The sequence below is a fragment of the Crotalus tigris genome, unplaced genomic scaffold, assembly GCF_016545835.1.
Source record: "Crotalus tigris isolate CLP2741 ecotype Arizona unplaced genomic scaffold, ASM1654583v1 scf7180000018691.1937549, whole genome shotgun sequence".
NCBI lineage: Eukaryota > Metazoa > Chordata > Lepidosauria > Squamata > Viperidae > Crotalus > Crotalus tigris.
The window spans coordinates 177,832-200,413 of record NW_024097150.1 but is presented as its reverse complement, the minus strand read 5'-3'; the positions used below and the strand labels follow the sequence as shown (position 1 = coordinate 200,413).

At 37.7% G+C, this 22,582-nt stretch overlaps 1 protein-coding gene across 1 annotated transcript in view; it reads left to right on the top strand.

The window, feature by feature from the left end:
• The window catches only part of SLC35F1 (solute carrier family 35 member F1), a 224,554-nt gene extending 202,278 nt beyond the window's left edge, over nt 1-22,276 (top strand). The window contains 2 exon segments of the mRNA XM_039355479.1: nt 550-704; nt 15,592-22,276. Of these exon segments, the coding sequence (XP_039211413.1) occupies nt 550-704; nt 15,592-15,816 (380 nt within the window). The 3' untranslated portion in view covers nt 15,817-22,276.
• Nucleotides 22,277-22,582: the final 306 nt, after the last annotated feature.

The following is a 22,582-nucleotide window of genomic DNA, read 5'->3' as shown; positions in this document are numbered from 1 at the left end:
GTACAAAGATAAAACATCCAAATCAGGGAGGATGAGGGTAGAGTGTTAGGACTGTAGAGAGTGAGTGTGAACACTGGCAGGTTATAAGCTATCAAACAAGGGCTAAGAATGAATTATTTTTTTGTTTGTAACATTTCAAGAGCACGTACTTTAGGTAGCCAAATACACAGGAGTATTGTCTGAAAACTCGGGATGGGAATGTGTGCCATGACGTTGAAACCTCCCGACAGGTCACTCTCTCAGGTTTTTTTTTTATTCCATCCTTGCAAGTACAAAGCTGAAGGTAAGATTTATTTTTTTCCTGGATTATGTCTTGGCTGACTCTGCTACCTCAGATCACAAAGAGATAAGGGCATCTTCCTTTTCTCCTGGCATACCTTGGGTAGTTAGAAATCTTCAAAGGTTTCTTTCTCTCAGCAGAAAAGTTGCCTTCAGAAAAGGGTGGGCAACATAGTACTGACTGTTTATCATTTATGTTCCTTCCTTCCTTCCTTCCTTCCTTCCTTCCTTCCTTCCTTCCTTCCTTCCTTCCTTCCTTCCTTCCTATAGGATTACTATATGTTGGCTTTAGTGCCTGCATGTTCGGCCTCTACAGCTTCATGCCTGTGGTCATTAAGAAAACGAGTGCTACAGCGGTCAACCTCTCTCTTCTTACTGCAGATTTATACAGCCTTTTCTGTGGATTCTTTCTCTTCTACTACAAGGTAAATGGACTGATCTGGTTACAGGTAGTTCTCGGCTTACGGCCATAATTGGGACCAGAATTTTGGTTGTTGGCAAGGCAGTCGTTAATTGCGCCCAATTTTACAACTTTTTTGGGGGGGGCACAGTTAGGTTAATCACCGCAGTTGTTAAAGTGACTCACATAGTTTTTAGGTGAGTCTGGCTTCCCCTATTGACTTTTCTCATTGGTGGAAAGCTCACCAATGGTGATCACATGACCCCAGGACACTGCAACCATTGTAAATGCATGCTGGTGGGCCAAACACTGGAATTTCAATCACATAACCAGGTGGCTTTAAGCGAAAGGGTCTGTCATAAGTTACTTTAGTGTTGTTGTAATGGCAAATGGTCACTAAACGAATGGCTATAAGTCGAGGATTACCTGTATATGAGTAATTGATCACTGTCTTGCTAACATTAACATTGCACTAATGGGGATAGCATCTAAGATAGGGGTCTTCAAACTTGGCCCTTTTATGACTTGTGGACTTCAACTCCCAGAATTCCTCAGCCAGCATGCCTTGCTGAGGAATTCTGGGAGTTGAAGTCCACAAGTCATAAAAGGGCCAAGTTTGAAGACCCCTGATCTAAGAGTTGTGCTGATCAACATAAACTAGGTTTTTAAATTCAGTGTTTAAATATCCCATTTGTTCAGATTAAACCTTATGTGTTGTTAAGGAAAAGAAGCCATTATTAAGCACATCTGCTGCATAAGGGCATTCTGGGATTTCCCCAGCTGGACAAAGCAGAGTTCCAATTTTGAATTGAATAACCCGGATGTTGTGGATTGCAAGTAACTTAATGTGATATTTTCAACTTGTAACTAGCAGATGCCTTCAGTTTCCTGTGGTGTTGTAATCCCTAGCTTTGTTCTTGTACAAGGAATGAAAGTATCCCCGATCACCGTAGGCATAAAGCATTAATATTAAATTGCTTGTATTAATTATCATGCCGAGGATGATTTACTCTGCATGTTTTCCACTTGCTTTGGTTTCAGCACAGCTGTTCTTCACCTCAGCTACATCATCCCTTTTTTTTTTTTGTAATCACTGACCAATAGACAAAAGCCTCTCTTCATGGGAGAGCAAAAGGCTTTATGGTTAATTAGAACCATCCCAGCACTTTAATATCTCTTCCAAAATTCACAGTCCTTATACTTTCAAGGAGCTGCTGGGCTTCGCTGTCTCTCTCTCTCTCCTCTGACCTATAGCAAAGAAAATATAAATCAAACAAAATGCAAGGAACTACCTTTATTTTGCTTTGGAAAGTAATTGGAAAAGCATTTTAGCATTCAAAAGGGTTGAATCATCTTAACTTGCCATTAGAACTGAACTTTTCAAGATTTATAATCTGCCCTGCATTCATTAGTGCCATAGGCTATGTTGTTGCAAAGAAGATGAATGCAAAAGAAGTGAGAAATATGGCATTATGACTCATGAATAATTGAATAGATTATTTATAATGAGGGGAATTGCATTCATATTTTTATTAAACTATAATGACTTAGGAGTTACACTATAAGAAAGTAAATTCCATTTTAAAAAAACTCAGAGTGAATTTGGTTTATAAAATTATGTCTAAAGTAATTCTGTGTAATGAGTAATTGATCTTGCTAAACACCCATAATGGCCAAACATAGTCTATTATCAATATTTTCTCACATAGCAAGCCCACAACATATAATGTCCTCTAGCAAATTATTGCTGATTTTTGTTCACACTACCATCAGAAATTCTCTTGCCAAAGCAGGATTCATACTTCATTAGAAGTAATTAAGTATCAAATTCCTGATGTAGAAGTCCTAAAAAGTCATTATTTATCATTCTTCAGGGAAAACCTGAAAAAATGGCAATCTATATAGTTCAGAGCCTTTTCCTCTGTTCTTCAGAACTGAAAGAGGTAGGATATATTGTATTTAGCTTACAGCTTCATTGTTTTTCAGGACAATTTAGAACAGGGGTATGGCACTCCCAAATTTTGATGACCACTAGATGGCAACAAAGAAATAGGGAACACACTCACTCTTTGCCTTCATTTTGTACTTGTCCAGATTGTTGCAGCCCAGATCTGGTAGACATACTTCCTTCCATTTCTCCCATGGCTTTACACTTCTCATACCTCATATCTCATACCTCATACCTACTATTGCAACTTGTTTTCATGATGTCTACCTTTCATATTCAATTCAAATGATTTCTAGTATTATTTACACAGAACTTTCAACTCAGGCAAAAGTCAGTTATTTTAATTGCACGCCTTCCAGTTTGGTCAATTCTTCCATTTTTTTCAATGAGGTGAGAAGAGGGAGTTGTAATACAAATGACCACAAAGGTAGGTAGAATGCTTGGTGAGATTCTGTCTGGTAGCCAGAGCATAATGCTAGTAGAGCCAGTGTAGGTTGAAACTTGAAGGCTTCCAGAATTAAAATTCTGCAAAGCTCAGGCTGGAATTGTAGCTATAAGAGACAAGATCCAGGGATAGAAGTAGGCAACCAATGACACACAGATCCAGGAAGGTGGAGCAAGGCACCAAAGTAGAGAAGAACAGTGGTTTAGATCAAGCTAGAGTTCCACAAGATGGGCCATGTCACAATGTTGGAGGGTTGTTTCCAAAGGTGAGCAAGGCTCTATCACCTATTCCTAAGTAGTCCCAGCTGCAAACACAGCTCAGTCAGGGGCCTTCCCTTGCTTCCTGTGAAACCAAGCAGCTCATCTTTGCTCTGTCCTTCAAAGTTGCTGGTACATCCCGGGCCTTAGTGCTCTGCCAGAATATAAAACTGTCTATTCCCGCTGATGGTCTCTGTTGAGTCCTTGAGTCAACGGCGAATGAACAGAGCACATTCTGTAATTCCAACAGCCTTTTATTTCAGTAGTTCTCTCTCTCCGACACAGCTCTGAGGCTCGCAGGCCTCTCTGTCTCCTTTAATAGAATCCCCGGGCAAAAAGGTAACAAACTGGCGCGCTTCCGCGCCTTGCGCATGCGCGTGAAGCCGGCGCCACTCAGTCTGGTCCCGGGCAGCTTGCAACTGCCTGGGACCATTGCAACGTCCCAAGCCTGCCTTTGCAGGCTCAGGACACAACAGTCTCCCTTGTTGATTTTTTGGTTGATTGATTCCCTACTAGCTCTCCACATGATAGGATCAGGCCCTTCAGCTTTTGACTCAAAGAATCAGCATAGACCATAACAGTAGGAATTGCAAGATGCCATTCAAAGTAAATATTGCTATTGATGCCTGGCCAAAGGGCAAGTCTATTTTACAACATACAGTAAAACATCTGAAGTCGGTTGGGGTCATTGCCAAAATTACTTGGAAGTCATGATCATTGCGAGTCATATTACCACAATACTATGGTTAATCTGGTCTGAAAGGTATTTTTTGCAAAAAGAGATGTCATTCAGTCAGTTCAACTTCTGCTGGTGATTTTGATGAAGATCTTCAGGTACACAAGAAAAAGTGAATACTTTAGAGCAACAATGGAACCTATATTCTGGGTGCCATCACTTTACTTTTGGGTCCTTTGAACCACCCAAGATTACTCTGCTAGTTAATCTGTCACATTTTCTCAAAGTAAAGGCTAATAGAAGTTGATTAAGTTAAGCTTAGTGCAGCTAATTCATCTTTAACCTTACATTTTGGTTCTCCCTGTGATGACATGACTATTTGGAGTGCACAAAAATGATTGTGCAGCCCTGTGTATATTTTCACACATACATAGAAACTAATATTTTTGTTCTTATTTAAATTATTATATGAATTTTATGTGGACAATATACAACAATGATAAAATTGTCAACTATATTGCCTCCAAGGTTTTTTTTCAAATAAATTATATTGCTCTTTTCTTCATAGGAAAAGTTATTTTAAGTGTGAATTAACAATGTCAATGGATTCTGCTTTTTGACACTGCAAAACTGTATATTACATCTTAGAGATTTAGCCTTGTCTGGAACACAGACTTTACTTTTGAAAATCAATAGATAATTTTATGAAACAGCTGCCGTTGCCATTTTTTTTTTGTCTGATGCAGAAAAACATGAGAAAAATGCTACAGAGAATTAAAAAAATGTAATTCAGGACACTTTTAGGGGTTTTATTTTCAAAGCTTTGTTCAGTGTTTATGCACATTTAGACTAATGCTTTAATTGGATTTTGTGCAAACAGATCATTGAAGAAAAAAACCAATAAATACAAGACAAAGGAAACATAGGGATTCATTTTATATAAAGTTAGACTATTACTATCTGTGCTGATTGTCGTCCCCATTTCAATATCTCAGAAATGTTTTTGCATCTTCTGTTATTTCATTTTGAATAGACGATGTCAAGAACTAAAACTGGGTCTTGGCATAGAAAACATGTCTCTGCCTCTGAATTGCAAAACTACTTGGGTAAACAATACAGCAAGTTGTTGAACGCTTTCATACCTTTCCTCTCATACCTTTTGCAGAAAGGACTAAGATCAGCAGGTGAAAGTACATGCATAAAATGGGGAGTAGGGAGAAAAATGACTACATGTTAAAATAAATCTTCAAGGTTTTTGCTTTTTTCTGTCTTCAATCTTATATAAACTTTGGTCCCTCCCTTTAGTCAATTATAAAGGGAATTTGTATGGAAGATCTAAACCAAATTGCACTTTGCAGGGCTCTATTATCTTACCTCTCCACGATAGCAATAGCAATAGCACTTACAGTTATATACTGCTTCACAGTGCTTTACAGCCCTCTCTAAGCTGTTTACAAAGTCAGCATATTTCCCCTAACAATCTGGGTCTTCATTTTACTGACCTCAGAAAGATGGAAGGTCAAGATCGAACTGCCTAACTGCTGGCAGTCAGCAGAAGTAGCCTGCAGTACTGCATTCTAACCACTGTGCCACCATAGCTCATGTGTTGATGGACCTCAACACATACAATCCAAGGTGACATGTGAGTGAGCTTTCTTATTTTTCATGATAATCTTCCTAGGTTTGTATAAGACTTTTGCTTTAAAAATGTAGCCATTCATTAAGAGGAACATAGAGTTTACCTCATAAGAAATAATTGATCCAGCCAACTCTTTTGTGGCAAATTCTCTTTGGAATATTTTTTTTATTTAAAAGTTTTATAAATTTATTACAATATAAACCCCCCCACCCCTTCCCCCCTCCCCCACTTCTCAGAGCTGATTACAGGATAAAAAATAAAATAAACAAACATAATCTAACTAACATTAACCAACTATGCTATCAATCAAAACCATAACACACTTTAACTCCTTCTCCCAACAAATATTAACAAATTAAGTCAAAAATAATAAAATAATTAAAACTAATAATAATTATCTAAAATCTACTCAAAAGCAAGATAATACTTTTCAATCTCATATTTCTTCTGAATGTAATCAATCCATCTTCTCCAAATCATAATATATTTTTCTTGTGAATGATCCTTCAAATAGGCGGAGATTTTCGCCATGTCTGCTAAATTAGACACTTTAAGTATCCATTCTTCCAAAGTAGGCAATAAGTTTTTCTTCCAATATTTCCCCACCAATAATCTTGCAGCTATTATAAGGTTCAACATCAAATTAGTTTCTTTAACATCAAAATCTGCAATAATACCCAACAAAAACAATTGTGGAGTAAACTTTATCTTTCTCTTTAAAATCTTTTGAATATTCCACTAGATCTTAATCCAAAAAGCTTTAATATCTCTACAAGTCCTAAATTCTCTTTGGAATATTGTGTCCAGTTCTGGGTACCAAGTTTCAAAAAAATCAATAATAGATGAAGACTATGCATCAGAAGAGGATTATCAAGTTGGTAAAAAAAAAAGTCTGGAAACAAAGCCCTGTAAGGAATTATTAAAGATCTGAGACTGTTTAAATTATGCAGAATATAGGCAAGTGGATATATGATAGCCAAATATCTGAAGGATTTCAGGAGTTGGAGTTGGTACATTCCAATAACTCTTTGCCTAACTGCCTTTCTCTGACTGATGAAGCAGCAAAACATCTGAAACTAACAACAAAAATTAATCCAGTTGTAATGACTCAACCTTTAAACCATATCTGAAGAATTGTTACTTAGAAGAAGGAGTGGACTTGTTTTCTCTTGCCCAGATGGCAGGACAAAAACCACTGGGTTGACAGAACCTGGGGGTGGAGTGAAAAGAGGAATCAGCCTACAATCTCTACATAGTCAAAAGTGAACTAAAACACCCCTTCAGTGTCATTGACCTTTATTTAACTCTAACCAGGTGCTATTAGTTAAGAAGATTCCTGTGCATTGGCTTTTATGAATAAATCAGGTTAACTGAAGCTTCAGTTATGGATCTGGTCTTTTAACCTGACTAGGAAGCAAGTTCAGGAAAACTAGACTTCAGGAAGAATTTCCTGATTGTATGAGCTTGTGTAAGTGGAACAGACAGCCCTATGCAATTATGAGTTCTCTTCACTAGAGGTCTTCAAAAAGAGACTGGATGGTCATCTGTCAGAGATGCTGTGGTGGATCCTGCACTGAGAAGGTGGTCAGACTGGATAACCTCTAAGATCCCTTCAAAGTCTGTGATTTTATGTTAAAAGAAATTGTGGCTTTCCTTAATCATAAAGCATCTCAGAATGTTTCATTTTCATCAGTCCCCTGATCTTCTTGTACTCTCCTATTGATTGAAAAATGTTTTTGAAGATAGACTCTCCTCAATACAGTGGAAAGATATGGTCCAGAGAGTTGTTGTTGATAGGTAAGACTGGTGAATTTTGAGCATCCTGCTACCAAGAAGGCCAGATAACATCCTTGAAGAAAAGGATTCCGAAACAGTTCATAACACCACCAAGAAAACTAGTTGAATGCAGTCATTCTTCTTTTTTTACTTAACACAAGCAGAAGCCTTTCAACTAAGGCAGAACCATCTTGAATACATCTCTGTATCCTTTCTGCTTTAATTTTTGCGGTAGCTCGCTTTTTAGAAGTACTTGCATTCTAAATAGCGGAAATTCATTTAACTCATTAATAAAATGTTTTCCAAATGATACCTGAAGATGTTCCTTTAACTCAGCTGGCAGGCCAGGTTATCTTATAATCTCAGCTGGAAGTGAAGGAAACATCAGGAATCGCTTTTGTGAACGAGAAGCAACAAACCAATAATTAAATTTGATACCCATATTGTCTGAATATGCTTTGAAAATCCATCTTAGCTTCGTAGAGTCTACATTTTAAAGTATCACTATGAATGAAATTACTGCCCTTGAAAAAAATAAGAAAAATAGAAAATAGGATAAGATAATATAGATTAATAAATAAGAATGCTTTCAATTGTTCACAAAACTGGTAACAGGGGAAATTGTTTGTGGACCCTTTTTTCATATAACAGTGTCTGGAGGAAGTTTCCTGTCAATAGCAAGAGTCTATTATTTTTGCATTTTGGAAAATAAACATGAAGAGCAATTAAAGAAACATGAGTATTATGGTTTAAAGACCTCACCCTGTTGTTTATCACATTATGAGACACTAGTGATTTCCATGGTGTTGGGTTTCTTAGAACAGCTGCAAAAAAATAGCATTGCAACAAATTGGAAAAAAATGTTCTTATATCATACAAAAGGCTTAACAGGGTTTGTGAAATAACATTAATAACCAAGCTTATATATTGCTTGAGTGGAATTGTCAAAACCAGATCTGTAGCGTTGAGGTATTGTAGCTACTATTTATTACATTACTCAAGCCATTTATTTGCCATCATTCTAATGAGATATGAATGCATCCTATGAATATAGTTGCTTCCTTGTAATCTCTGTTACTAAACTATTTTTAAATCACAGACTCCATAAATCTAAAATATAGCAAACTCAAAACCAAAAAAAACAAACAAACCCCGGTCTCCTTTTTTAATACAAAAATCCATTGTGAGTATGGTTGAGATTAAGACCTAGGAAAACAGAAATCTTTTTGATATCTAAAACAGTTTCCCCTAACCTGGTGCTGATAAATATCTTGAAAGGCTGTAGTACACTTTTGGTTTGAGGGCAAATGTTGCCCTCACAATGCATCGCACACAGTCCAAAACACCTTTCTGCCGTTGTAGTGCTGCACAGCCTTATTATCTCTTGGCAAGTACAGCCACCCTGGCTTATAGACGACATAAGATTAGGAGAGACATTCTTTTGGCCTGTCGGTGATTTTTATGGTCAATGAGTTGTGGAAACTACCTGAAATTTCTTTGCTTGCCTACCTTCCTGCTCTCCAATAGAAGTTGTTTCTTTCTCATTTTCTCCTTTGTGAGCCCTGCGGGCATTTTCACAGATTTCTACTAAATAGCTAAAATTTGTGACTCGACCACTGAGGAATGTGAAATAGCCTCTTGAGATCATTGGCTGTAGTCAAAGATAATGGATTCTTCATTCTTTTTTAAAATCAAGAAATATTTGAATATGCAGTTGCATTAATTATTGCTCATACTATTTAGGTCTTTAAGCTTGGCCTTTCACATCAATCTGCCTTTAAAATTAAAAAGAAATCTTCAAAACAATTTCATATCAGGCCTAAAGCTTTTGTGCTAAAGAATGGTTTAAAATTAAATGATTTTTTTTTTTTGCCTTATCAGTACCAAATGCTTAAGATGACCTGCTCTGAGTTCATCCTATTGATCTGAGGAAGAAAAGATATAGTATGAAACCAGTTTGCTTTTCGTTTCATTATCCAGCTAACAGTGCATGAGATCTGGCATTGCCTTTATTTTTGAGACCTTTGGCCCCATCTTCCTTCCTGCTCTGTGCCCACAACATATAGTTTCTTTCCCTTTGTATGGTAGGGTGTATCCTTACACATCTTATATATCTGCGTGTATATTCATACACAATCACTATCTGCAATCACTGTCTGCTCAAGAACAAATCTGCAATAAAAAGCGGGCATTGGCTAATGGGAACATCTATCTCCAATCAAAAGCTCAGATGCAAAGCAATGTCAGAGGAAAACAAACTCTTGGAGAAACCCCTCTGCACTGTTTTCTCCCCAAGGGACTTTGACATTCAGGTTGAGGTTAATGAGCTGCAGCTGTAAAATGTTTGCCTCTGCGAAGGCGAATGAGCTCCACATCTATGGGGGAAGAACAGCAACAGAATCCCTGGACAGCGCGACTGAATGTGCCAGTTATAAAATTCAACAGAAAAGGAATTGGCCAAAGGCCCAGGCTGAATCAATTACTCCACCCTTGATGGTGAGCCTTACCAGCCTCAAAGATAGTGATGCAGTATCGATTATCACCAGCAGCTGATACTTTATTAAAAGTGAATGCTCAGAAGCCAAGGGAAACACGGACACCCGTCGACATTGCATGCAGAAACCATGAATGCAAGAAAACATTAGAAAAACAATAAATGGGAAGAGGAAAATGGCTTCATTTAGACATGTTTCTGAACTGCCACAAAAAACAAAAAAGTCTCATACTTATTTAAGATTGATTGTCTTAGATCAGGGCTGTCTGAAGCCTGAGACATTAGTGGGTGACCATAGAATTCAATAATTTAATATTTTAGCTTCAAGGAAACAATTCTAAAATCAATGTTGGTTCTCTTCCTTTTTCCCCTCTTGAACATATTCTTACCTGGCCAATTATTTACTAATCACCCACAAACATGGTGATAGACTCTGTTTTTTAAGTTGATGCTTGCAAGCCGGGACGAGTCTATAAATCAGCTTCTACAAAGGGGGGAACTTGACTGCAGTATTGTTCAGCTGGAGGCCAAGTTTGAAAAGCTCTGCAGTGCTTCAATTCTGAAGGGGGAAAAAATTCAGGGGTGGCTACTTAGCTCCTGTCAGTAACTCCTTAAAGCAGCTGCATCGCTTCCTGGGGTTGTATGGCCACGTCTTCAGCACAACCCCAGAAAAGTTCTTGGGTTCAAAGGGTTATCAAGAGGTGTTATGTGCTTGCTCAATTGCACATGCTTCAGAGCATTTTTACCCCTTCAAATCAGAAGTACTGTATGACCCACCAGTTTCAACATGATATGGGCAATCCTCATTTAGCAACTGCCTCATTTAGTAACTGCTAAATGTTAAAGTTACAGTGGAGATTAAAAAGTAACTTTATGATCAATCCTCACATTTATGTCCTTCGCAAGTCTATAAAGCAAAGGAAATCTGAAGCAGGATGTAAGCACAGTTGCTGTTTCACTTAGTAGCCACTTTGCTTAATGACCAAATTGCTGGTCCCAATTATAGTTTGCTAACTGAGGATTACCTGTAGTGGTTTAAATGCAACCCCAGATCTTTTGGGATGTGGAGACTATTAATTAACAATACCTCTTAACTGAGAAGAGAAAAAAAGTTTCCTTATATTAATACTTAGCCCCCAAATGCTTATTGATTTCTTTAAAAGATCCAAGAAAGTTTTATAGATAGATAGATAGATAGATAGATAGATAGATAGATAGATAGATAGATATAGAGAGAAAGAGAGAGAATTTTTTTGATTTAGATGACTACCCATGTCACAATAGCGACTCTGTGCAGCTTACAAACATTTAAAAACAATACAAAATATTCCAGACAATCTACAAGGGAAGTAGCTTCCTTTTTAGTCAAGTCCCAACGTGTCATACTACAGACCTGCATCCATCTGGCTTGGCATGTGCATTGAAGTATCATCCCTGAATAAACCTGTCAAATGAACACAGAGACCCTTGCCAACTGAGGTGTTTTGAAAGTAAAAATTTATAAACATTAGGAGAGCCATCTGTTATATTTAAATTCAGTGGTTTCTGAGGTGAGCTACAGATCTTACATGAAAACTATTTTATAAAGGCAATGTTTTCACCCAAGCCTCAAAGGAAAACATTGATGCATTTTCTGTGATGCGTTTCCAAAAGCCTGGTAGAAAGAGGGATTTAGATTCTCTGAGGACCAAAATGTTGGAATTTGCATAGAAGCTGGCAGTTTCAATATTTCTGCATAAATATAACCTACCGGTAAACGTTATCTCCAACAAGTCCTAGAACTAGGAAATGAGAACCCAATTAAAAAAATATTCTTAGTCCCCTATTTTTGAGGAGAATAATCCAAAGCTATATATTTGTATGTGGCAAAAGTATGTAAACCTCTCAGATTATCAGTTCATTTGAGGGGAAAATTAGAGTCAAGAGTTTTAATCAATGGGATGATAATTAGATATGAGTGTGGGAGGTCCTGTTTTATTTAAAGAACAGAATTCTGGCTATTCACTATCAAAGTCTGGTCTTCACAATACAGGTATGTGGATATGTGTCATGAACTGAAAAATATTTCTGAGAATTTCCAAAAAACAATTGTTGATCCTTACCAAACTGGAAAAATTACAAAACTATTTCCAAAGAGTTGGACTCCACCAGTCCACTGTCAGGCAGATTGTGTACAAATGAAGCAATTCAGCACTGTTGTTACCCTCCCCAGGAGGGCTGGTTGACTAACCAAGAATATACCAAGATCAAGATGTGTAATATTTTGGGAAGTCTCAAAGAACTCCAAGGTAACATCTAAGGCTGTGTCTATGCAGATTCTCAGTCATCCAGGTCAGAGTTGTCCCAAATATGTTTTTTCACGAGGCAATTGGACTTTCTTGTTTTTCTTTGAAGACGTTTTACTTCTCATCCAGGAAGCTGAAGAAGAAATAAAAAATAAGAAAGTCCAGTTGCCTCATGAAAAAGCATCATTGGGACATCTAATGCAGTGATTCTCAACCTGTGGTCCGTGAGCCCCGGGGAGGGGGGGGGCACAATGTCATCACAGGGGATCCATGAAGGCTTGAAGAAATGTTATGATTTAAATCTTGAGTTGTCTTGGAGGTCCATGGCCATGGTCTGTGACCACAAAAAGTATTTAAAGGGGGTCCATAATGAAGAAAAAGTTGAGAACCACTGGTCTAAGGAACTAAAGGACTCGCTTGCATTGGTGAATGTCAGTGTTCATGAGATCACAATCAAAAGAACACAGAAGAACAATGGTGTGCTTGGCAGGGTAGCAAGGAGAAAGCCACTATTCTCCAAAATGAACATTGCTGCCCACCTACAGTTTGTGAAAGAACATGTAGGACAGATGAGACCAAAACAAAACTTTTTGGTCTGGCTGAAAAATGTTATGTGGTGAAATTGAAGTGCAGGTTTTAGCCTGTAAAATTCTTTATGACTTGGCATTGGCTTACTTCCAGCAGATGACTACCCAGAAATAATTCCCCTGAGAACCCACGTGACACATATTATGGAAGCCGCAGAGCTTCTTCTGTACAAACACAGCTTTGAGTTGACTGGGAAGTGCATCAGGAAACATATTTGTAGCATACCTTTCCCCAATGTATTGGAGATTTTCTGGCTTGGGGATTTTGATTGTCCTCACACTCAGGGAGGGTACCAGCCTAGAGAAGAAAGCTGTTTATGCTTCCTTCCAGTTTTTGTCAAGTAACTCTCTACTTCCCCATTTACACTCCCAGTAACATTTCCAGTAGTGGTAACAGAAGTAGTAGTATGTGCTTTATCATTTAAAACCCATTATCAGGATTAATAATCCTGGGGCCTTTTTTGTCTCTTATAGCTCATTACCATTACTAGATTGTTACTGGACAAAACCAGAGCAATAAGCAGTAACCACCGATAGCACAATTCATTATGAAAATCTCCAAAGTTTAGGTGAAGGCCAGTGGATAGTTAATGCTATGAATGAGTATCTGGCTTCTCTATATCTGAAAGCAGAAAGCCAAACTCACCACAACAGAAATGTGAAACCTGTAGAGACATGTTGATGGTCAGATACACAATCCATTAGGCAAGTGATGTCAAGGATAAAGAGCAGGGAGTCAAGAGCAAGAAACCCAGATGATCACAAAAGGCAAAGTCATTGTTGCTAGCAAATAGAACTTCCAAATTATGTACTCATGTATTAATTATGCAGCTACTCCCAGCCTTAGAATGCCTTTGATCTTTACCAGACATAGTTCTTTGAGCTCTGAGTGCTGATGTTCCCTTCCTGTTCCCATTATTTGCAAAAAATCTATCCAGTGGCAATTCACAATGAGGAGAGAAAACTGTCTGGAGTTCTGGTGAGTTGGAGGTCCATAGGAGGTTCTTCTTAAAAGCAGGGTTGGGATCTCTGTTGTTAGAGATCACAGTACTGAGCTTGCTTTCTATCTTGCAGAATTTCAGGTGTGATCAGGATGCCCAGAATTATTTAGATCACTTGGTATGCAGAACAGCAGAAAGCTGCACAAAACAGAACTTGTCTGCATGCATGTAGTGCCAGGTGAAAGCTGTCCTTCAGCACTGTTGATGTTTGACTTTGTATTTTTAGCTGCCAAAGCAATAGGGTGGCTATACTAAATTACCTGGCTGGCGAGATGTCACAAGAAGGGAAAATGAGATATTGCAAGAGAAAAACAATTAACTGGCCTGCCCACTAGACAGCCTCTCTCCGTCATGCTTTGAAGTTTCCTCGGTAGGGTTCCTTCCCTTCTGAAGTGAGCCAATTACAGTCTTAACTGTGGAAAACTGCAGCAGGTGGGGATGTCATCAGAGCTTACAGCCGGTGTGTTGCATTGCATCTGTGAATGTGTACATTTTAAGAAAATTTAACCATCTGTCAACCTATCAGATGTATGTGTGTGCATATTCATGCATACATATACCCAGACATGGTTTACATAAAGACAAGTCCTGTGGCCATATCAAACTATGAAAGGTAAACTCCAGGTAGCTGTGTTTGGGTTAATATGCAATGACTGTATGAAATAGTCTGAATATTGTAATTTGCTGGATAGTTTTTTTTACAAAAGCAGGTCTGCATTTTTTCTCAAAATGTCTTTGTTTTCTGGACAGGTTTTCCATTTTTCTTCAAATACTGTATGCTATTTAATCAATGCATAATATATTGATTTTCACAGTGAAAAACTAGGTTTGTGATGGGCTACTGTCCATTTCCAATGGGCAAGTTGACTCAAATGAACCTTTGCAGGCAAGTTATATGTTCCCAAGTAAAACTGCATATTTGGAATCGTTCAGCTAGTCATGTCTTAATTATTCAGAGACTCTAAGGTTCTTTTTTATTTAATTTGGAACGGCTTAGTTTTTTTCTGAGAGGATCTTTCAACTTTCAGTTCAATAATACTTTTTAGCTTGAAGCTGAAGTTGATTTTGGTTTCATCTTGACATTTATTATATTTAATTAATTGTTCTTGGAAGTAGCAAGATAATATATACACCACAACATATATGCATACAGAGACTTGTTTGTTTTGTAGAGCTTTTATATTACCTCATTAAAAAGGAAGGAAGGAAGGAAGGAAGGAAGGAAGGAAGGAAGGAAGGAAGGAAGGAAGGAAGGAAGGAAGGAAGGAAGGAAGGAAGGAAGATTTCTGCCACTCCCTTCCAGCTTCCCACAAGCAAATTCAATGGGGAAGCCAGCAGGAAGTTGGAAATTGCTTCTCCTGCTGCTGTTTTTAAGCTCACCCATGATCATTCTGTTTCTCGAACAATGACCTAACTGGGCATGAGTTGTCTAGTCTTTTCACAAAGTTGCTATGATTCTTCTGATTCTTTTGTGTTTCAGTTACCTTTCATTCCATTGTCACTGGATTTTTACTTCTGCTATTGAAATTCTGAAGATTTTACATGAGAGCATAACATTTGTGTCTTAGAAAATGGTAGTAATCATTGACTGAAAGCAGTAAAAGCCAAATTAATTTGCTGATGTTTATTTATTGTTACAAAATAATCATGCAATTGATTTAAGTAATTTATTTTTGGCACTGAATTTTAATTTGATTTGATACAGAACAGCTTAATACAGGGAAAAAAATTCTTGCATGCAACTCTTGCGTGCAACGCGTTTATTGCATTTTTTTTTTTTACTAATTGTATTCTTTACATTTAGTTTTCAGGACTTTATCTGCTGTCATTCTTCACAATCCTTATTGGCCTTTTGCTGTACTTCTCTACATCCACATACATTGCCCAAGATCCACGGGTGTACAAGCAGTTCCGAAATCCTTCAGGACCTGTTGTAGACTTGCCAGCCACTGGGCAGCTAGAACCTTCAGTAACATACACCAGCCTCGGCCAAGAAACGGAAGAAGAATCTCAAGTCCGTGTTGCCTAAACTCAGGCTCTGCCACCCTTGGTGGAGTTTGTATCACCATTATCTCTGTATCATTCATAGAGAAAGGTATTTTCCAGATGCAGTGATTACAGTCAGCTGCAAGGTAGCAAATAGGGGAGGTTTATTAAAAATAACCATCACTATTAAAATCTTTCCAAGAATACTTGACTAGGAGTATAATTCACAGTCCTTTACTTAGAGCAGTGCTTTTCAATCTCTTAAGGAGACGTTGTGAAATGATAGGGAAACTTTCCTGAAAGACAGTTTGCCTACCTTAAAGCCTCCATTAGAATGGAACCCATATGTATGTTGTAGAGGACAGACTTTAGTTTACATAGGGTGAGGCAAACAGGCTTGGCCAGAGCCATATCTGAACCGAAAATCCATTCTACAATATGCCCTGAGACCCTTCGCAGTATGTTGGGGACATACATAAGTAGATTCTGAGGGAAGAGGGAGGGGGGAGGGGAAGGGAAAAGATCACAAGGAAACCAGTGGACAAGTATCTCCCAGTGTCACTTTGCTAACCTTTTCCATCTGGAATGCTGAAGCAACAGTACAATAGTAAGGCCTCTGAACAGAATCAATATGATTTAAAATTGTTCTAATTCTTGGCAGAAATGCCATTCAAGTCAAAAGATACTATGCAAAAGGATTTAGGAAACGGTTTTTCTTTTTAATGTATTTTGCCCGAAGACATTACTTGGGAACATCATATCTAACCAATAGGATGAACCTTGAAAGATAATTCTCCATTAAGGTATATTTTCCCTGACCAAACAGTGACCAAAATGATACTGGTAGATTATTTTCCACCGTTACACATTTTTCATTCAGAAAATAAATGAAGTCCTGAGAACTATTTTTGTGCAGTTTTGTCTAGTTGGGCTTTAAAAAGAATTTCAGTGCAGGTAAAGTTGATGGGGAAAAGAGATGAAATGGGAATGAATACCAGATGAGAATTGGAACAGTTGACGGCAGGTGGGTTATCTTCAGTTTTTTTTCAACCTCTAGAACTCCACCGGTCTTCCTGCTTCGCTCTTTCCAAACAAAACTGAAACAAAAAAACAACCCTTCCACACACACACCTTGACCTGGGGGAAAAACTCTTCAGAACAATGTCGAATGCTCCCATCAAGGGGTAGATTCCAACTGAGATGTGGGAACTGACTACAAGTCCCCAAATCCTTGTCAGGAAAATTCACTCTGCATACCAGTTTCCACCAAGAATGGGTACTCTTCCTCAGTGACAGTGATAATTTCTGGAACATTAATGCCAAATTTGCATTCGAGTTCCAGGCAGCCAGCAAGAAAAGAGACAATGCTGTGCATCTAAAAAAAAAAAGAAGAAGCCTGGCGCTGCTACTCCTTATCTCCTCTTTTTGATGTAATGGAAGCGAAAGAGGCAGGCTTTCAATAGGGCCTGTTTCATGTAAGTTTGAATGAAGACTTGAAAACCTGAATATTTTCAGGATGAATGTGGATGTGTTCGCCAATTACTGATGGAAAGGGACTAGAAGCATGGGAAGCAAGAAAACTTGGTAATTAGCACTTAATGCAGCAAGGGAAATGCCTAGTAGGGCCAAATATACATAGATATTAACAACTGTTGTCCAACTGAGGTACACAGAATCTATACCTTAGTGCCATTGTGTTCATTCAGCTACCTTAGCTATCTAGTTGCCCATTCTCTGAAGCCTTTCTTAGCCTGGGCCCTCCTGATGTGGTGGGCAGAATTCTCTCACCTCTGGCTGTGCTGCCTAGGAGTTGCACTGCAACATCTCTTGAAAGGCTGAGGTTTTGGGAAGATGACTCAGAAGAAGTTCTGGGAAGCCATGGATGGACAGCTACCAATATCCATCTCTATTCTAAGAATAGGTTGAAAAGAAACTTTTTAACCTTTTTAAAAATATGTGCATAATAATATAGTAGTCAAACATTGACCTCTGAAATATTTTTTACAGTAATATTATGGGCAGCTGAGATTTGCTGATAAAAAAGTACGTTTCCATCTTCAGTGTCTTAACCTTAGAGATATAAACAGGTTCCTTACTCTTCACAAATTTAGTTGCTACTAAGAAAAAAGAAATGGAATATTTTTGTAGACATTCTGTCCAAGAGAAGAACACAGGAATAGCTGACCTGGGCTGCTCTCATTCACAATCTGATACTGGCCAGATCTGAACTGTTTAGAACTCAGTGTATTCAGAGTCTTTATGCTTATTCCATATTTTTTGGAGGAGGAGACCTACATAACTGATATTTCTTCTGAATCTTTGTCCATTGTTTTTGCTTTCACTCAATAATCCATTCCTGGTTCCAGATGCAATGGCTGCTTAGATCCTTAGTCTTCTAGTAAGGATTGACCATTCCTTTCCTTAACAAAATTCTTATGATTGTCACTGCTCAGTGACACATGCATTATGCTCAAACTGGTTAATTAAAATATAGCCTCATTTCCTGGTTAGGAAAAGCACCCAACTGATTTTTTTTCTCTGTCTGCAAAATTAATTTAGCAATTAGGCAGTAGCTTTGTTTCCCTGAAGAATATTGGCCAGAGTCATTCTTTTATAGTTATGTATTCAGAAATGTAATCATCTGAATGAAGTTGATGGCACAACAGTTCTCAAAATACCACTACTTCCCAACTACCATAGAATTGGCCTTACTTAAGCAGGATTCAGTTTCCCTAACTGGGGCCTTGCCTTAATCATGGCTACAGTTCTTACAAAGAAAAAGAGGCATCATACTATGTTCATAGTGCCATAAACAATATTAGAATCATCTCCTGTCTTTTAACATCAGAACAAAGATATTCCTGTGACTTATGAACCTTGAAACTGAACCAGAAAAAAAAATCTGATTTCTTTAGAGCTTCTAGTTCTTGAAAGAAAATCAGGATAGCTGTTTGTTTCAACGATGGGGAAGCTTTTCAAAATGTGTTGTTAGAATGGAAGAATCAAATAACTTCTTTTAAAACTTACTCTTTCTGCACAGTTGATCACAGTAATACTGGGGCTGTGTACATTTGAAATATGAATCAGAACAAGTATTTTGGATCCTCTTGGTATGAATACAGCATCTTGCTGCTCTTCATTAGAGCAAACCTGATTGGCTGATTTCAGGTTTCTGAATTAGCCTGAAAAAAAATACATCAGGGTTTTTTTTAGATGCACTAATTTAATTATTTGATTCATTAAAACAGCAGGATCTTTTTTTAGACTAACTCAGAAGCCTGAGAGAACATACATTTGTTTTAATAAGTGGCAAAGAGCTGTTGTGTTTGCAAGAAGTCTGAAGCATTTTTTCTTGATAATATTTGAAGTATGCCCAATTTTATAAAAAAATATTATTTTACCTATCTCAGGAGAAAAAGAGCAAAGAGATGAGGCTACAAAGGTACTAAATATTTCCTCAATGAGCTTAGTTTGCCAAGGAACCTCTTTCTTTTGTTCTTAGTACCAAAAGCTTGCAGTATGCAGTACAGTCGAAATAAGCTACTGCATTTTTATGTGTGAAAATTACACTCACGAAGTCCGTTCTTTTGAAAATTGATCTTCATAATAATCCCAATTCCTCTGAGAGCTGCATATTATAGCACCATCATGCATTGTTCCATTTTAGAAATCCAATGTGTATATCTTTGGTGGTATAGAACTAGGGATTTGCACAACTTGAAAACACTTTTTTTCACACTCAAAACAAATAATTGTGTTCATGTAGTTCTACTGAACCATTTTGAATTAGCGCTGAAGAAGAAGAAAAAAACAACCCCTGAAACACTTTCAGCCCAAATAAAATCCAAAGAAACCCCGTAGTGATTTTTTTACATGGCAAAGAAAATCAAAGAGTATACATTGTGTTTTCTCTTCCATTTTCCTCCATGTGGCCAATGGGCCAGACCCTCTCTTTCCTATCTCTCTTCAATCCACAACTAATATCCTGCCCTCATTCCAATATTTCCAGTGCTTTCCCTTTTCCTTTCCCCTCCAGCTACCTCTGATGTTTGCATACGCTGCTGTCAGAGAAATCCCTCAGCCTTGACTTTTTCCTATTCTTAGACTCCCCAATCAATTCTGTCCAGAGGAATCATGTTCAGTCCATGCCCCATTTTTTTTGTCCTCTACTTCGACCAAAACATTTGAAATACAGAATTTGGTCCTGGCATAAACCACATCAACTATTCTGCTTTATGTGCAGAACAATATGCATATGGAAAATTTTACACACTCCTCTTTACAATCAAATGCCTTCAGATAACAACCTCGCACACTCTAGCATCAACTCCCCTTAGCTACAAACAGCATGACCAATGGTAAGAGATTGTGGGAACTGTTCAACACATCTAGAAGGAAGTTTGCTTGCACTGACTCACCTGTTTTATAATTTACATAGCCTTCATTGGTTTTCTGTGCAAAGAAGAATCCGACTGTGAGCTACTTCGACAGTCTTCCTCATTCCAGCTGCTCTCCAATTATAAAACTAGAAATCCCAAGATCTGACCATTTTAGTTGGGAATCCTGTCCCAGTATATCTGAGAGATGCCAGGTTGGATCATTCTGAGGTAACTGGGTGTAAGCAATAGCCCTTTGCTTAAACAATGCTATCAAGTGGCCTTGTTTCTGCTTCATTTTGCATACAAATCAAATTATTAAGACTATTTTGTAAATTATTCTGTGACAAAGATTCTGTACTGCTTTTTGCAACAGTCTTTCACAAGCTGGGTGCAGAGGAGAGGGATAGAATTAGAAACCTCACCTATAAAACAGTTGGGCAAAATTACCATTTCTTTTAGAATCAGAATGTTACTGCTGGGTGGTCATTCATATATTTAGAGCACATGTTATTCCTGAGGGTGTACATGAGTTCCAGGCACTGCTTAAATATCACTGATATCATATTTCATTGTGGCTTAAATATTGGCTTGACACATTACATCAAGTCTCTCTTGATAAATGTAGGCTTTAATTCTGAATATGCTTGGATGTATCTAAAAGAACAGGGTTTAAGTGTGTTCAGGGGCCTTAACTGTTTTCTCAGGTTTTAAAAATCAGAAGTCAGCTGATGAGCATTGCCATCTCCCAGTCCTTTTTGCTACCTTTTATACCAATTAAATACCTTTCTCTGAATCTGTGGTTCCATGCTTGATCTCAATGACTTTCTGAAGAACTTATGCCTTTATTTTCTTGCTTAAGCATTTGTCTTTCATAACTTTTGAGGACTTTTATTTATAGTATTTATTTTGTAAGCCAAATGTTGTTGTAGGTTCTCTTTTAAAAATAACTCATTCTTATGACACTAATTTGTAGATTACTTTCAGTAGGAGCGATGAGAGGCATCACTCAGCTCACTCAATGCTCTTCCTGAAATAGAGCATTGCAAGTTGCAATCTTTCAAGGCTGGATGGCCACCATTGAGCTTCACCTCCTCCCCCCAGCCCTAAAAACATTTCAAATTATTCTTTTTGCATGGGGCAAGGAGAATAGACAAAAGAGGTGGAAGACTGGTATGTTTAACAATGGAAGCTGCCTTATATTAAATTATTATTGCTTCATTGAACCCAAATAATGTTTTTCTGGTTGGCAACAAATCTGGGGCAGAGGTCTGCCAGTCCACTAAGTTCCTGTATCTGCAGAAAATGGTGTTTGGCCTCACTGCCTTCTGCTTAGAAATCAACAATTCTTCTCTTGAGCAGTCGGCTTTTTAATTCTTCTACAATTGAACAATGTTGTTAAACATATTTATTGCCTAAATGAAATGCCAAGATAAATTGATTGATGCATAATGAAATGTCAGGTCCATCTGCAAGAGTTTCTTTGTCTGATGTCTTGCCAGTCTAAGAATTGGGGGGTAGGGGCGGGTGGGGCATCAGCAAAGCTCTTTTAGTTCAGCAAGTAGCTACACTATCAGTTTAGCCATTGACTTCATTGGAAAATGGATGGGCCAGTTCCTGGAGGTGAAAAAGGTATTCAGCTATCCTGACTGTACTGATATAGTTCAGTAACTGAATCGGAAGCTGTAGCAACAGTTTGGTTTGTCTTCTACTAGAAAACTCAAGAATACAATCAGCAACCAAGATAGACCAAGCAATTGATGTTTTGCATCACTGTGTCAGATGAAGATGCTTCCGTACATAGTTTTAGATATTGCTAACTTGTGCCATTAACATTTTCAACCAGTGTGTTGTATTTTCTCTTTTTAAAAATGACATTAGTATTCTCAAGCTAGCTATAAATATCAATTTTACCCCATGGGTAGGATTTTAATTGTTAAATGCCATAATAAAAGCACACTAATTTTGACACTTACAAATGGAAGTAAGAACCAAAAACAAGGAACGTCCACAATATTCACTCAGACAAATTATCTGTTTTGATATTTGCATGCTCCAACATGGACTGGCTGTGGCAATGTAATGCCTGTATAATGTTTTCAAATAATAAAAAAAGATAATCCTTTATATAAGCCAAGATTGTTTTTGTTCTGAATTAAAATCAAGTGAACATTCTCCATCCCAAGCCCATTTGCTTCTGGGGACAGATGTTTATAATATACTGTATACAGTCACAGTTTTTCTTTAGGTAGCCCACACGTTTGTCATATTAACCCAGAAGCAATGTACATACATGTTGATGTTGGACACTTGATTGTTTTGTGTTATTTAATTCTTTCTGAACTTTCCATACACTTAAAAATCTTCACAACACCATTAATATTTTCCTGTACTTTGCTGGAATGTCTTGAGATTAAACATAGAGATACCAGC